Source organism: Martes martes (assembly GCF_963455335.1).
Source record: "Martes martes genome assembly, chromosome: 18".
NCBI classification, from domain to species: Eukaryota; Metazoa; Chordata; class Mammalia; order Carnivora; family Mustelidae; genus Martes; species Martes martes.
The window spans coordinates 6,387,765-6,405,316 of record NC_137906.1 but is presented as its reverse complement, the minus strand read 5'-3'; the positions used below and the strand labels follow the sequence as shown (position 1 = coordinate 6,405,316).

The 17,552-nt window shown below is 43.1% G+C and overlaps 1 protein-coding gene across 1 annotated transcript in view; it reads left to right on the top strand.

Moving 5' to 3' along the window:
• Positions 1–3,139: 3,139 nt before the first annotated feature.
• The window catches only part of LOC308359688 (nuclear envelope pore membrane protein POM 121C-like), a 29,121-nt gene continuing 14,708 nt past the window's right edge, over positions 3,140–17,552 (top strand). The window contains exons 1-5 of the mRNA XM_080830920.1: positions 3,140–3,717; positions 5,083–5,298; positions 5,610–5,768; positions 7,400–7,480; positions 9,140–9,311. Coding sequence (XP_080687046.1) covers positions 3,146–3,717; positions 5,083–5,298; positions 5,610–5,768; positions 7,400–7,480; positions 9,140–9,311 — 1,200 coding nt within the window. The 5' untranslated portion in view covers positions 3,140–3,145. The remainder of the gene's footprint in view (positions 3,718–5,082; positions 5,299–5,609; positions 5,769–7,399; positions 7,481–9,139; positions 9,312–17,552) is intronic.

Below are 17,552 nucleotides of genomic sequence, written 5' to 3'. Positions count from 1 at the left end.
AATACAGAGGCTGAGAACTCCCAAGATCTATAGTTGACAAGCTGGGGACCCAGGAGAGCCAATGGTATAGTTTCAGTCCAAGGCCAAAGGACTAAGAAGCAAAAGAGCCGATACTATGAGTTAGTTCCAAGTTCAAGTCTGAAAGGAGAGAGAAGATAGATGTCCCAGCTAGAAGCCAGGCAGAGAGAATTCTTACCCAGGACTTTTGTTCCATTCAGGCCTTCAGCAGATTGGTTGAGGCCTACCCACTGTGGAAGGGCAATCTTCTTTACTTAGTTTACCAACTCAAATGTTAATTTCATCCAGAAATACTCTCACAGACATACCCCAAAATAATCTTTAACCAAGTACCTGGGCACCCTGAGGCTCAGTCAAGTTGAGACATAAAATTAATCATCATACCAGCCTTCAGCCAGATTTTTAGGGGACTCACACATAGACTTCTGGAACTCCCTGTCTGCATGACACCTTCCTTTCCATTGCTCTGCCCAGTGGTTTCCAGTGGTTTCATCTATCAAGTCTATTTCTGCCTCCTCAGCCCCATGGGATCTCCCTACTCTGCTCATACTCTAGCTGTCTGCACTACCCTTGGGAAACTGTCTCTGCTTAGAGGAACTCGGTGATTTTCGGGGCTTGCTTTATGAGTTTCCTCTCAGGGATCAGTCTTGCACTTCCTGTTGCTGTCTGAAAGTAGTTGCTTCATAAATTTTGTCCATTTTCATAGTTGTTCATGGCGGGAGAACTAGCCTGGAATCACTTAATTATGGCTGGAAAGGTGGTTAATTTTCAGTTGCTTTTATAGTATTTCATTATATGAATTATGCCACTGTTCCTCCATTCTTGGTTGGTAGACATTAGACATTTAGGTGTGTTCAAATTGTGAATAATACAAATGATGCTGCAATGACTATCTTTGTACCCAGAAATGGGATTGCAAGGTTATAAGGTACCTATTTCTTCAGTCTTACTAGATATTGTCATGTTGCTTTCCAGATTGTAGTTTTACGTATCTACAGACAGCACAGCATTCCATTTGTTCCACATCCTTCCACAATTTAACCTTGTTGAACTGTTAAATTTTTCTACTTCTGCAAAGGAATGCAAAATGGTTTCTTGTTACTTCAGTAAAGATTTCCTAGATTCCTAGTGAGGATTTACAGATATACATGTACATATGTATTTATTATTATTGGCCATTTGGGTTTCCTATTCTATAAACTATATTTTTATATCACTTGTCCTTTTTTTACAGTTGAGTCTTTTTGTAGTGATTCTTAGGAGTTCCTTATAAATTCTAGTTACTTGGTTTTTACATGAGTTATATGAGGTTTTTTGGGTTTGTATTAGTTGTTTCTTATCAGTCTGAGCTTGTCTTTTAGCATCTATGTTGTCTTTTCCCATACAGAAGTGTTAAATTTTAATGCAGTCATATTTATATTTTACTAAATGATTTGCAGGTTTGTGTGTCCATTTCTTCAACCTCTAAACACTGGGGTGTCCTGAGGCTCAAGTCTCACCTCTCCATCTCTATTAATTCCCAAGTAATCTTAGTCTCATGGCATGTGTACACTGATGGCTTTTATGTCTGGCTCTTCCTCTGAATATCAGTAATATATGATAATTTGCTGAGCTAGATACTTTCTTCTTCCTTATCCAGATTCCTTGAATGGGAAGTTTGCACTCACTGCCTCTACTTCCTGGTTTTCCATTTACAATTTAACTCGCTGGAGCCTGGCTCTTGTCCGGCTCTTCAACTGCTACTGCAGAGATCTATTCCTAGGTAACACAGCCCACCCCATTTTCTTTTCAAATGAAGTCTTTCATGAAATCAGACAGACAGAAGCAGAATTACACTTGCAATGGGTTGGGGAGAACTGCCTGCCTTTCTCATCTCTTCAGGTTGCTCCAGAGGCCTCTGTACTGAGCTGTGCCTATCTTTCTAACCTCTCTATTCCCTCAAACCTCCTAATCTCCAGCCAGACTCCTTTCCATCTCTGTGCTTTTGCACAGTGCTCCTGCATCTGCCTTGAACCTGCTTTAGCCAGTTCTTGTTGGCTCAAGAAACACCTCCAAGCCTGTCTTCTCCTTTATCATTCCCTCTCTTTTCTGTTCCTCTGTTATCATGCTGGCCACAGTGAATAGCTTTCTACTTATGCATCTTTCTTCTCCACTAGAGATCAGAGATCCTGTCTTTTCATGTCTATCAGTAGTGGAGTGAATGAATGGCCGAGGAAGCTGAGCTAGATCAAAATCTGAATTGGGAGACCGCCAAGCCTTTTTTAAATATTTTTTATTAAGATAAAATTCACATACCATAGAATTCACAGGGTTGTGCAACCCCACCATAATCTAATTTTAAGACATTCCTCCCCCCAAAGAAAACCCTACCCTTTAGCAGTCATTCTCCATTTTCCGACCCCCAACATGCTCCCCAGCCCTCGCCAACCACCCATCCACTTTCCCAGACCATCATATTTAACATCGCTAAATGGATCACAGATCCTCAAAATCTACCCGATTCTGAACCATGATGTGAACTTTGGTAGGTAACTGTCCCACTTAACCAATTTGTATGGCAGGAAATCGAACTTAGCTTGCAGCTTCAGGTTTGATCCGCAGTCTATGACACTACTAGCCTGCGTGATCGGGAGTTTATTAGAATTAGATCCACATTTAACAAGGGTGGCTGGTCTGGCTTTTCTCTGTTGCTGTGCGTGTAAACCCCCTTTGGCCAAAACAGGGCAGTTGAAAAACTCACCACCTCTGGTAGCAATCGTGAAAAAAGTGCCCGGTAACCACGTCTTCCGGGGAGTTGGGCCCTCTAGAAAACAACAGGGATCGAGCATTACGTGAGCGGTCGCTTTCTAGAGCTTTTATTTGTAACGCGACTCTTCTACCGGGTCACCTCGGGGTGGGTGCCGTTCGGTGGGCGCGCGGAAGACTACGGAAGACTACCTCGCGGTTTCCGGAGGCCGCAGTTGCAGAGCGGGGTCCGGTCTAGCGCGTTGCCAGGCAGCGGCGGCGTTGCCCGCGGCGGCTGCGCGTACGAGTCGCCGGCGCAGTGACGCAGCCGGCGCGCAGTGACGCGACGCGCGGCGCGGTGCACGCTGGGATATTTAAGTCTTCTCCGCGGCGCGGAGCCGCGATGTCTCCGGCGGCTGCGGCGGCTGGCGGAGGCGAGCGGCGGCGGCCGATAGCGAGCGTCAGGGACGGCCGGGGCCGGGGCGGGGGCTGCGGGGGCCGGGGCGGGGCGGCGCTCCTCGGCCTGTCGCTCTTCGGCCTCGTGCTGTACCTGGTGCCGGCGGCGGCGGCGCTGGCCTGGCTGGCCGTGGGGGCCACCGCGGCCTGGTGGGGACTGAGCCGTGAGCCCCGCGGTTCGCGCGCCCTCTCCTCGCTCGTTCGGAACGCGCGGCGCCAGCGAACCCTGCACGCCTCGTCTCCAGCCAAGTCGGCGGTGAACGGAAATCTCCTAGAGCCGCGGACCCTGCTCGAAGGACCCGACCCCGCCGAACTGCTCCTCATGGGCAGTTACCTGGGCAAGCCCGGCCCCCCGCAGCCTGCCCCCGCCCCGGAGGCCAGGGACCTGCTGGAGAGGCCTGGCCGCCGCCGCACTCCCGCCCGCGCCGCGCCGCCCGCGCACTCGGCCCATCGCGTGCATCACATTCATCCCTCTCTCCCCACTCCTCTTCTTCGATCTTCTAGGAGGCCTTCCGACCGGTAAGATCCGCTCAACTTCCCCACACCCTCCTTTCTCTCGACCGGCTTTGAATGGAGAGCTTGACTTTTAAATCCGATTTTCTCTTTTATCAGGTCAAAAGTGGATTCTCTGTCGCTTTGTCCTCTTGAAACACCTTGCTGTGTGTCAACCGTCCCCTGCCTTGGAATAAGATGCGATGCCAGAGCTCTTCCCTTTTTTACAGTTTTTAAAACTGAATTTTAATACAGCCTTTCGAAAAACAGTTGATAAGCTACTAAAATGTCCCTACTTCTGGTGAAAATATCTTGATCTTTCTAGAGTAGTTATAATAGTATGTTTTGCTGTATTTTTTCTTTGAACTAATAAGAGCAATTAGGTCAGTTAGCCAAGCTCAAAGAGGTGTTCCTAGGAGACCCCTATTTAATAAAACTTGATTGATAAAGATCCAATTAAAAGGGCATTTCCATTTTGTCCCAATAGCTGACCATTACAAGAGAATACAAAACTTTGGTGAAAATATTAGATTATCGATTAGTACATTTAGTTGAAAGATGAACTTAGGTGTCAAAATGTTTGACTTTGGGTGTTTATTACTTGTGACTCAGCATAAAAGATTGAAAAGATATAAGAATTCTTGAAAAGTCTCTCCTTGCATGTCCTAACACACTTTTCTTTCACTGCACCTTTTTTTTTTTTTTTTTTTACTCGTGTAGGCAGGGTTTTCAACTTTCCTCTCAATTGTTGAAGTCCATTGTAGGGACAGCTGCTCAGCAGCTGCCACTTTCCATCCTTAGATGGAATGGGGGAATGTTGCCATAAAAATGCTGTGTTTTTAGTGGCTCAAAAAGCAGTTTAAAGCGCCTGGGTGGCTCAGTGGGTTAAGGGTTAAGCCTCTGCCTTTGGCTCAGGTCATGATCTCAGGGTCCTGGGATCGAGCCCCACATCAGGCTCTTTGCTGGGCAGGGAGCCTGCTTCCCCCTCTCTCTCTGCCTGCCTCTCTGCCTACTTGTGATCTCTCTGTCAAATAAATAAAATCTAAAAAAAAAAAAAACCCAGTTTAAGGGACATCTGGGTGGCTCAGTAAGTTGAGCATGCGACTCTTGATTTAGGCTCAGGTCGTGATCTCAGGTTTGTGAGAGGAAGTCCTGCATCAGGCTCTAAGCACTCGGGGCGGTCTGCTTGAGATTATCTCCTCCTCTTCTGCCCCTCCCCCGCGTGTGCTCAATTTCTCTAAATAAATAAATAAGTAAAAACCTTTTTTAATTTTTTTAAGTGGTTTAAGCTCTCTGGAAGATAACTGAATCCACATGATTCTCCAGTAATTTACATTTCTGCCATTACTTCAAGCTTTTTTGGTTCTATAATATGTCTTCTGTTCTCCATAGGGATTGTGGGACTTTATCAAATCGCTTTATGATAACACCTCGAAGACGCTATCCAATCCAACAGGCCCAGTATTCCCTTCTGGGCGTACTTCCTACAGTGTGCTGGAATGGTTATCACAAGAAGACTGTGCTGTCTGCTCGTAATTCCAAAATGGTGTGCAGCCCAGTGACAGTGAGGATTGCTCCTCCGGATAGTAAATGGACTCGTTCACCGTTGTGAGTGTTACTATTGACAGAATAAACCCCCGTTTATTTCCACTTGTTTTTCCACAGCTGTTCTCTGACAAAACAACAATAAAGCAAAAAAGAGAGGAAGTGCTTACTTGAATGAGAAATCCCTAACTCTAGTCCTTGAACCGCGTTTTGTTTTATTTTGGCCTTAGATTGTAGCTGTAATTCTAAGGGCAGTTTCTGTCAGTGTATACTTTTCCTTATTAGTTAGCTTCTAATTTCCAGTGACTGAAGTCTGTGCTATATGGCATAGTTATTAACATAATTTAATGCCAGAATCTTATTTTTCATTATAGACCAGAGCAGACAATCAACTCAACGCTGTCCTCACCATCAAGTAATGCCCCAGACCCATGTGCGAAGGAGACTGTACTGAGTGCCCTCAAGGAGAGGAAGAAAAGGACCGTGGAGGAGGAAGACCAAATATTTTCTGATAGCCAGGAAAATAAAAGAAGGTAACAGGCCCCGCAGAGTACTAAACAGGCCTTTGACACAGACTCCTGTGATTTGTTGAAACACAGATCACGCCCAAAAAGAAACAGAGGCCACCTCCGCAGTTGGTGAGTCTCAGTAGGTGCCCTTCTTTGGATTCCATGGAAGAGCTTGGTAACAAGGGCTTGAATGCTGTTAACTTTCTAAGGTACAGGTTAAATGTTATAACTTACCTTTCCCATGAGTACTAGAGATCAGGTGACAGCTATTAGCCACGTCAGCCTCATACTTTTGATACGAATGTGCTAAATTTTATTTTATTTTTTTAGAGAGAATGCTAAAAAATCTTCCCTTCACCAGCGTATGTTGCTCAGTTATTTGGGTAACCATCATTCAGATGTCATAGTGGTGCCAAAGGAAATGCTTGGGTAGGAAAAGTCACGACTGGAATATGGTAGATTTATCAGTAATGAGAGTAAAACCAATTCCATTATTTGGTTTCTGATACTTTAATGAAAATGGCATAAGCAGTCTGTCTCCTTTGGGGGGGAAGAGCGGAGGTGGAAGTCACTAGGTATGACGCATAACTGCTTTCCAAGACTCGGTTAAGAGTTTCACTCATCTTTCAGTTTGGCAGACTGAGCACCTAGTGTGTGCCTGGGCCTACTCCAAGTACTGTGGAGAGAGCAATGAGTAAGACAGAGTCCCTATGGGACTTGGATAATAAAATAAGGAATTCTAGATTGTATGTGTATAGAAGTAAAAAAAAGAAAAGAAGAAACACAACAGGACGATAAACAGACTAATGAGAGGGGGTTTCCTCATGTACGTTGCTCCAGGAAGCCCTCTAAGGAGACCGTGGACCCCACACTTGTTAAATATGACCATTACCTAAACTAGACTGTTCATATCCTACAAAGTTGGCCCTCTTTGGTACTACCAGTGCAAAGTTAGGTGGGGAGACATTAATAAGTGGAAGTGTTTTTATGTGACACAGGAAGCTCTAACGATGAGTACAGATGGTTTTTAAGTGAGCAGTTTGAACCGATGTCCGCAAGCTAAGCAGGGGTGGCCAGGAGCGGAGGATGTGGAGGTCGGAGAGGGAATCTTTATCATTCTTATGGTCCAGATGAGTCTCTCATACTCTCCAAGGTTAAAATATTTCTTGACTCCAGTGAGCCTGTAACTGAGGATTCTGTATCATTTCTCTCACACTTGGAGTAGGCAGTGATTATGGGTGCCATGCATAGGCCCTTATGTGTGATATGTGAAGTTTTTCCCTAACAGACTTGCCATATTAACGTCCAGAGCACTATGGGATTTGTGGGTTAGTCCCTTAAAATGTTTCTGATTTTTGTTTTTTATTTGTGGCTGGTAGGGTATTAAGTTTGTGATTGTAATACTTTGGAGAGAGTTAGCAAATAATATACCTGAATAAGTTCAAAAGGTCTTGAAGCATTTTTATATTCATTATTATGAGGATAGTCTTAGAATGAATCTACCTTTGAGAATCTTTAGGGTTTGAAGCAGCCTTTTTCTTGTCTAGCCATTTCTACAGGCCACAGAAATAGAATAAGGTTCCAGGAGTATGAGAGCATGCTCTAAGAAAAAAAAAAAAAAGTTCATTAAATGAGGGTTTTTTGATTTGTCACAGGCGCCATGATAGCAGTGGGAGTGGACATTCAGCATTTGAGCCCCTGGTGGCCAATGGAGTCCCTGCTTCTTTTGTGCCTAAGTAAGTGAGAATCCATCTGAATGAGGTAGATGGGGGAAGGGCATTGTGAGAGCTGTTGTCCTATAGATTTTCCTCTGTGTTTTTGCATTGCTTTATTAGTCCACGTTCAAATCTTTGACATCAGAGAAGAACATTTTGAGTAATGTCCCACAATAACCATCTTCTAAATTCTTTTAATGTTTTTTCATTAATACGGATAAAAATATGGTAAGGATAAGAGAATTTGTATATATTTTTAATAACTGTGTATAAAAACAGGTTTGTGCGATACTTAAAGTGCAGCAGTATGAAATGTAAGATAACTGTTAAGTTTGTACATTTGAGTTTAAATACATTTAGGGTTTGGATGAGAGGGAAAGTGTCTTGGAAATCTGTGTGAAAAGACTTAAGGTAACTTGCATGCTTATTGAGTCAGGAGTGTGTCAGAAGAGCTGACGTGCTCCCGGCCTGTGCTGGTAGCAGAACAAAGACTAGAATGGAGCAGGTGGGGAGTCCTTCTGTCCTCACTGGTGCTCGCATTGTCTGTGCAGTGTTGTGCTTGGTTCGGTGGCCAGCACTGTAAGGGACAATAAACAACCTGACTTTCGTTCCGAGTGAAGCGATTGTAAGATGTTACAGGGTGGTGACCGTGTATGAGTGGGCTTGGAGGGTATAAAGTATTAACCCAAGAGAGAAAAGTCTCAAGGGGAATGAGGAAATGAGGGTGGGAAGGATAATGGTTACCAAAAACCAAAGGGCAGTTGCATGAAGAAAAGGGTAACATTTGTTCGGTTGGGCTCCAAGTAGATCCATAGGTGGAAGTTAGAGGAAATACGTTTTCATCCCGTGTAAGAGTCCGTGGTTGACATTCCTCACTCTAGGAGAAAGGGAGTTGTCGACATTGTAACAAAGGTTGGATGACTTCTACAGGAAAGATTGTTTTGGTTGGAAGCTTAGACAAATTGGTTGGTTCCTCTTAACTGATTTTTTTAGTAGGTTTATTGAGGTATAACTGACATTATAAAACACTGTGCTTTTTTAAAGTGTACAGTCTAGATAAGTTCTGACGTGTATACACCTGTTAAATCATTGCCATAGCAAAGGTAATAAACCTAACAGTCACCTTCAAAGTTGCCCCATGCCTCTTAGTAACACCTTCCTGCAGTCCTGCCCCTAGCTCCAGGCATCCACTGATGTGTTTTTTGTCACTGTAGATTAGTGAGGTTTTTTTCTAGAATATTGTGTAAGTGGAGTCATGCATTTAATTTTTTAAATACATTTGAATATTTGGTTTTCCCTTCCTGACTTTGTCTGAGATATTTAGCTGAAGTGGTAGCAATAGCATTAAGAGCTTTATCCTTTTAAATTAAGTTTATTTAAGAAATATCTTGCGAGGGGTGCCTGGGTGGCTCAGTGGGTTAAAGCCTCTGCCTTCGGCTCAGGTCATGGTCCCAGGGTCCTGGGATCGAGCCCCACATAGGGTTCTCTGCTCCGCAGGGAGCCTGCTTCCCCCTCTCTCTCTCTGCCTGCCTCTCTGCCTATTTGTGATCTCTGTCAAATAAATAAATATAATCTTTAAAAAAAAAGAAAGAAAGAAAGAAATATTTTGCGACCATGGATGAAGCCTTTAAAGAATGTTGCTTTAAATGACACACTCACTGTCTTTTTCTCTTTTGTCAGACCTGGCTCTCTGAAGAGAGGTCTTAATTCCCAGAGCTCCGATGACCACTCGAATAAGAGATCTCGCACCTCTTCCGTGAGCTCCTTGACGAGCACGTACACAGGTGGCATCCCTAGCTCCAGCCGCAATGCCATTACCAGTTCTTACAGTTCGACTCGAGGTTTCTCTCAGGTACGTTCTTCTTGTGACATGGGAGAAGGATGTTCCGAGCATTAACTGATGAGCCCGTGTTTACTAACCACGGTCCACCTGTCAGATACTGGGATGACCTCTGAGCTAACAGAAGATGCAAACCCTTGAGTGATAACTTCGGCACAGGGAGTGGGATAGAAGGCCCAGAAAGTAAACCAGAGCAGATGGGGACAGCGGATACAAAACAGCCAGGATTGCAGATAAATGGTCAAAGAATGAGTAATTCAATAAATGGTATTAATTTGATCGAAAAGATAGATTCAGTCCGATTGCACTGGATCGTAAAAAAAATTCATCTTGTCGTCATTGAGAATTGAAAGTTTTTAAAATGCTGTAAATATTTTAAAATTCTTTTTTAGAAAAACTTGCAATTCTTTCTTAGAAAGAGGATGCAGTACGGCCTAGGAACAAACAGAGCAAGCTTTGCTGCCGGACAGACTTGGATTCAGATTTTGGCTTTGACACTTAGTAGCTTATAGGTTCTCGGGCTGGTAAATCACTTCAACTTTCCTTTTCTCATTTCCCAAGGATTATTATAAAGATTGAAGGTAATGCTTGAAAAAGCAGTCCTTTTAATGCATGTTAGTAAGTGGTACCCTATATATAGTAGCAAAGAAAAAAAAAACGTTCGCGGCGGAAGAGATTTGAGGGGAGCAAACTTGAGATAAGGTAATCCAGCAGGCTTTCACAATAACATGAACGAAAGGTGAAGGCCTAAGCCCGACCAGTGGGAACAACCACCACAACAGGCAGACTGGGAGTAACTCTGAAGGGCCCTAGGATTTTCAGGGTGGCGAGTGAGTACCGGCTTCAACTTAAAGTCACCGGTCGCATTAGCCCCTAACAACAGTCAGCCTGACCTTTGAAGCTTTGAGGCCAGACACTGACCTCTCTATAGTTACGAAGGTCCTAGATGGCGTCATTTTCCAGAATAGGCCCTCTCTGTCGAAATTCCGTTTGGCGTTACCCTCTTCGTGAGTGATTTTAGCTAGATCTTCTGGATGACCTCCGGCTTCTATACTCCTCCCTTATTGCGGAGATGGCTTCTTCCCCAAACCGCTCATTGCGTCAGCCTCTGCTAGCTCCACACTCGTCTCCTCCTCAGCTCTCCGCTTTCGTGGAATTGAGTTAGGCCTTCCTCTGGTTTAGGCTTTGGCTTAAGGCGATGGTGTGGCTGGTTTGATCTTCTCCCCAGACCACTCAGACTTTCTCCATGTCAACAATAAGGCCTTTTCACTTTCTTACCATTCAGTGTGTTCGTCAGGGTAGTACTTTTCATTTCCTTCGAGAACTTTTCCTTTGCATTCACAGCCGGGCTGTTGGGTGCAAGAAGCCTAGCATTCAGCGTGTCTCAGCTTTTGATCTGCCTTCCTTACTAAGCTTGTTCATGTGTAGCTTTTGATTTAAAGTATGAGACATGCGACTCTTTCTTTCAGCTGAACAATTAAGAGGCCGCTGTAGGGTTGTTAACTGGTATAATTGCAATATTGTAGTAGCTCGGCGAATAGGGAGGCTGGGAGAGAGAGATGGGACCACTGCCAGTTAATGGGACAGTCAGAGCATGCATACTTGTTTAAGTCAGCTGCCTTATAAGGGTGTGGTTTGTGGCTTCACTATTACAAAAGTAGCATCAAAGATCACATATCACCGTAACGAAGGGAGTAATGAAAAGTTGTAAATACGGCGACACATAACCAAAATGTGAGATAGAGACGTGAAGTGAGTGAATGCTGTTAGGAAAATGGCACCAATGGACTTGGCTTGAAATAGATTTGCTACAGACCCTCAGTTTGTTAAAAACAAAATTTGCAAAGTACAGTAAAACTTGAAGTATACCTGTGCTCATCTGTTCTTAACAACATCGTTTTATTAGGTCAAATTTCAAGTGTACACAAAAGGAAAGGGAATCTAATGGATCTTCCTATAGCTTCACTGGTTAGTTACCAGCATTTTGTCTGTCTTGTTTCCTCAGTCTGCCCCCACCCTGTGTTTGCCCTTGTGTTTTATAGTAAATTACAAACCTGTCATTTCACCTATAGGGACTTAAGTGTATTTTAAAACTTTTTGTAAATATTAATAACCAGGGTGGCATTATTTCTCTTAAACAATAGTAATTCCTTAATATTTGTTTTTGGGGTTTTTCTTTTTTTTTTTTTTAAAGATTTTATTTATTTATTTATTTGACAGAGATCACAAGTAAGCAGAGAGGCAGGCAGAGAGAGAGGGGGAAGCAGGCCCCCCGCTGAGCAGAGAGCCTGATGCGGGGCTCAATCCCAGGACCCTGGGATCATGACCTGAGCTGAAGGCAGAGGCTTTAACCCACTGAGCCACCCAGGCGCCCCTGGGGTTTTTCTTTTAATTCATTTGAGAGAGAGACAGTACTACCAGGGGAGAAGCAGACTCCCTGCTGAGCTGGGAGCCCGACATGGGGCTCGATCCCAGAACCCAGAGATTACAACCCTAGCTGAAGGCAGACGCCCAACCATCTAAGCCACCCAGGTGCCCCTCCTTAATAATCATTAATATCTCCCTGTATTCAGATTGCCTGTTATCCCATACGATCTTATTATAGTTCCTTTGAGTGAGGGACCAAACATCAATTCTTTACATTTGGTTCCTATGTCTCTTAGACTCTTTTAATCTATACTACTACTATTTTTTCTTCCTTTGAAAAAACTGGATCAATCTGTAGAATTTCCCACGTTCTAGATTGTTTCCATCGTAATGGCATCATTTTAACATGTACACGATCCCATATGTTCCATATAAATGGGAGTTTAGTCCTGAGGCTTGATTAGGTTCAAGTTCAGTTATTTTGCCAGAACATCACATACCTATGATTGCATCACACCAGGAGCACGTGAGGTCTGGCTGCCTCCATTTTGTGAGGTTGGTAATGATCCCTGGGCTCAGCAGTTTGAGTCAGATTCTTCTGTTTTAATTTTTCTGTTTTTTTGTGTTTTTTTAAAGATTTTATTTATTCATTTGACAGACAGAGATCACAAGCAGGCAGAGAGACAGGCAGAGAGAAAGAGGGAAGCAGGTTCCCTGCTGAGCAGAGAGCCCGATGCGGGGCTCGATCCCAGGACCCTGGGATCATGACCTGAGCCGAAGGCAGAGGCGCTGAGGTGCCACTGAACCACCCAGGCGCCCCAATTTTTCTGTTTATCTGATGATTTTAGCAGCCATTTATCATCTTTCTAGGTCCATGGTTTTACTGGGTTACAAAATGGTAATAATCTATCCTGTCATTTGCTCTGCATTTATTAACTGAAACTCTGTACAGAAGAATGTGCCCTACTTGTGGGAGTGACTAGATAATGAGAGGGCACTGATGCCAGAGCCAACTCTGGAAGTGACCAGTGAGGTTTTTGCTGTTGTGATTATCTTTAAGAGCCTCTGAATTTGTATAGACCTGTCATTTTGAGGCACAAAGTTTTCCACCTTTGGCAAGTGGGAGCCCTTTAAGATTGGCTCCTGTATCCTTTTGTTTTGACCCCAGTAGTTTTTGATAAATAACTTTGTTGCTCTTTAGCTTTAAAAAAAAAAAAAATTGTACATTTCCAACTGAAATTGAAGGTGGTTATTTGTTCAAGTGACCTTGGTTTTTTTCAATTGGAAATGATCTTTATAGACTATAGTGAATTCTAGGTAGTTAAGATTACACACATCTCTAGAAAGAGAAAACTCTCTAGTCATTAGTTCATATTGATATTTCAAGTTTAGATATAGGATACAGAACTTTTTACATAATTTCTTTGATTTTACATTTTTGTTTTAAGATTTCATTTCTTTCAGAGAAAGTGCCAGCAGGGGAAGGGGCAGAGGGAGAGAGAGAATCTTGAGTAGACACTGCACTGAGTACAAAGCCCGATGTGGAGCTTGATCTCACCAAAATCATGACCTGTTCTGAAATCAAGAGCCATACACTTAACCAACTGAACCATCCCAGTGCCCCTCGTTTTTAGGTATTCTTACATAAAAAGTGTTGCTTCATAATCACTTATTTGACTGGTCCCAGTAAACACAATTTGAAAATAATGGTATCAGTGCATTATAAACAGTAAAATTACGAATTGGCTTAAGAATTATTTTTGAGGGCACCTGGGTGGGTCAGTCATTAAGTGTCTGCCTTCGGCTCAGGTCATGATCCTAGGGTCCTGGGATCAAGGCCCGCATCGGGCTCCCTGCTTGGCGTGAAGCCTATTTCTCCCTCTCCCACTCCCCCTGCTTGTGTTCCTTCTCTCTCTCTCTCTGTCAAATAAATAAATAAATCTTTTTTTTTAAAAAGGAATTTTTTTTTAAGATTTTTATTTATTTATTTGACAGAGATTACAAGTAGGCAGAGAGGCAGGCAGAGAGAGAGAGGAGGAAGCAGGCTCCCGGCCGAGCAGAAAGCCCGGTGCGGGGCTCGATCCCAGGACCCTGGGATCATGACCTGAGCCGAAGGCAGAGGCTTTAACCCACTGAGCCACCCAGGCGCCCCAGGAATTTTTTTTTTTTTTTTAAGATTTTATTTATTTATTTGACGGACAGATCACAAGTAGGCAGAGAGGCAAGCAGAGAGAGAAGGGAGGAAGCAGGCTCCCTGCTGAGCAGAGAGCCCAATGCGGGGCTCGATCCCAGGACGCTGGAATCATGACCTGAGCCGAAGGCAGAGGCTTAAACCACTGAGCCACCCAGGCGCCCCAGGAATTATTTTTGATACAGTCAAAATAACGTGTTTTAGGGTAACGTGAATTCGGTGTTCTCAGTTGGGTATACCACCAACTTGATATACAATAAGATTTATCTGTCCAGTATATTTTAATGTTTTGGGGTTTTCTTTTTCTTTAAATAGTTTGTTTTTAAGTATGTAAAATAAAATACTTTGATTCTTCCAAAGAAAAGGGGTGCGTGGCTGCTTCGGTCAGTGTATAATGTGACTCTTGATCTTAGGGTGAGTTCCAAGCCCACACTGGGTGTAGAGATTACTTTAAAATAAAATATGTTAAAAAGAAAAATTGTATAACTAAAACCGTAAAAAAAAAAGTTGTTCTGGGGCACCTGGATGGCTTGGTTGGATAAGCACCTGACTTGATGTCAGCTGGTCTTGATCTGAGGGTTGTGACTTCAAGCCCCACTTTGGGCTCCCTGCCCAGCATGGAGCCTCCGTTTAAAAAAATAAGAATAAATAATGTAAGTGAACAGATGTAAATGAATATAAGTAAAATAAAAATTGTTCCAAAGAACATATGAGAAAACAAAATATACTCAGAGAAGTCCACAATTTCAGCCTCTTTCTACTCCACGTTGTTTCCTTCCTATTTTTAATTACTTTTCGGCTGTCCTTCCACTGTCTTTTTTTCTTAAAACTCTATACAAATCCATGTCTGTGTGAGGCAGCAGTACATACAAGTTTGAGGCTCGCTTCATCTTTCCTGTACAGTAACTGCAGTTACTCCTGTCCTCTGCTGATCAACACTGGGCTCTTTCCGTTTTCTGCTGTGACATCGTCCTGCAGGGAATGCCTTAATTCCTGTCATTTCCCTCTATGGCCATTACACTTCTTGGATAGATTGCCTGGAATACAGATTTCCCAGGCCAGCAGTTAGATGCATATACGGTTTAGCTAGATACTGTTAAATTCCCCTCCTTAGAGGACATACCGTTAGCATTCCCGTTAGCTTTGTACGAGTGACCACCGCCACACCAGTAGATCAGGTTGTCATAGCTTTGGGTTTTTACCAGCTAGGTGAGGAACAGTGTGGGTGTGTGGGTGTGTGTGTGTGTGTGTGTTTTTAAGATTTTATTTGTTTATTTGGAGAGCATGTGCACGCGGGGGTTGGGGAGCAGAGGGGGAGAGAGAAAATCTTAAGCAGACTCTGGCAAGCACAGAGCCTGACGCAGGGCTGGATTCCACGACCTGAGCTGAAATCGAGTCAGACGTTGAAGCCACTGAGCCACCCAGGCGCCCCATATTTGTGTCTCTTCAGAGTGAGTTGGGGCCGGTTTTCATATATTCGAGAAACATATTCCAAATGAACTAAAGATTTAAATGTAAAATAAAAACCATAAAAGTATTTGCAAAAACAGGCTTCTTGTGCATTGCTGATGGGAGTGTCCATTCGAACAGTCCCCTGGAGAGCAGTGTGGCAGTAAGTACCAGTATTAGCGATGCATGTGCCCTTTGACCCAGCAGGTCTGCTCGTTAGGAATTCTGTACAGATGCTCAAAAGCATACACAAGGATGTTGGCTGTAACATTTTAATAGTAGAAACTCGGAAACAATGTAAATGTACCTTTTCAGGGGGCTGGTTGAGTGACAGTATTCCTGTAAGTTGCAGTACTGTGTAACTGTCAGAATAAAGTAGCTTAATAGAACCAAAGCAAGGTGCAGAGCTGTGCGTATAGTGTCCTCTGGTACTTGTGCTGCCAGGTTTCTTTGATTTTTTAATGTGCATAGAGTAATTTCGATAGATTTTATTAGAAACCGGGAATAAGGTTTGAGGTTGAGGTAGGAGGGAAGCCTTTTACTGTGTACTCTACTTGTTGGAATTTATGACATGTGCTGCAGGTGGTACCTTTCCTGATTTCAAACAGTTCGTAAGTATAGATGGCTGTTAAGTAAAATAAGATTCCCCTGTCCTGGCTGTCCCAGTCTCTGTCCCATAGGTACCTGTTGTTGACATTCATACTAGGTATGTGAACACAGATAATACACAGAATTTTTGGTGTGTGTTACACAAATGGGGTCAGCACATACATGCTTTTTTGTCTCTTTTTTTAATCATATATTGCATAGCATTTTGTGTCAAATCTATAGTTTTTGTTTTGTTTTGTTTTTTAATTAGAGTATAATGTAGAAAAATAAATAGCTAAAGTGTGCATCTCCATGTAACTACCACCCAGGTCAAGTAATAAATAATTTTTTTTTAAGATTTTATTTATTTATTTGACAGAGATCACAAGCAGGCAGAGAGGCAGGCAGAGAGAGGGAAAGGGAAGCAGGCTCCCTGCGGAGCAGAGAGCCCGATGCGGGGCTCGATCCTAGAACCCTGAGATCATGACCTGAGCTGAAAGCAGAGGCTTTAACCCACTGAGCCACCCAGGCGCCCCAGGTAATAAATAAATTTTAACACCCAGAAGCCCCCCTCATACCTACTCCTTCTTGAGTAGTAGCACTATTTTTTTTTTTACTATTATTATTTATTTTATTTATTTATTTTTTAAGATTTTATTTATTTATCTGACAGAGAGAGATCACAAGTAGGCAGAAAGGAGGAAGCAGGCTCCCTGCTGAGCAGAGAGCCCGATGTGGGGCTCAATCCCAGGACTCTGAGACCATGATCTGAGCTAAAAGCAGAGGCTTAACCTAACCCACTGAGCCAGCCACCCAGGCGCCCCAATAGTAGCACTATTTTAAAAATATTTAAGAATATTTTTAAAAACTTTAAATCAATGGAGACCAGGATACACTTTCTTTTGTGTTTGGCGTCTCTCACTCACTGTTTTCCTTGTGAGATGCATCCAGGTTGTTACATATAGCAATAAGACTTTTATTTTCTTTGTAGGAATATACTATAATTTTTTCCTCCTGCTATTGGACGTTGGGTTTCCAGTTTTGAGCTATAATGCATAATGTTGCTATGGATGTTCTTATATTAAGTCCTTTGGTGCAGTATATGTGAAGTATGTGTGATGCTCAGTTGTAGTAGATGTTGTTAAGACATTTTTTAAAGTTACGTTTCAGGGGCACCCGGGTGGCTCAGTTGGTTAATCGTCTGCCTTTAGCTCAGGTCACGATCCTGGAGTCTCGTAAATAAATTAAAATAAAATAAAATAAAGTTACGTTTCAGTTGATTGTCTTCCCAGCACAGTGTGAGATTTTGTTCGTGTGGTTACACACCCTTACTAACCCTTGACGTTGCCAGTTGCTCTGATTACCCACGGCAGTGGGCATGCAGTTTTCCCTGTGGTGGTTACGTGTGGTTGTAATTGCTGATTGCGAATGAGCTAGGAGCTGTTCATTAGCTGTTTATGTTTCCTTTTTCATGAAGTGCCTATTCAGGTTTCTTGGCCCTTTTCTATTGTTTGTCTTTTTGTCACTGATTTATAGGAATTCTTTATATATTCTAGATACAAGCTCTCTGTAAATAGTATGTGTTGCAACAAATCACTCTCCTACTCTGTGTCTCACCACTTCAATTTCTTTACTTTATGCCTATGGCTAATGTTTGT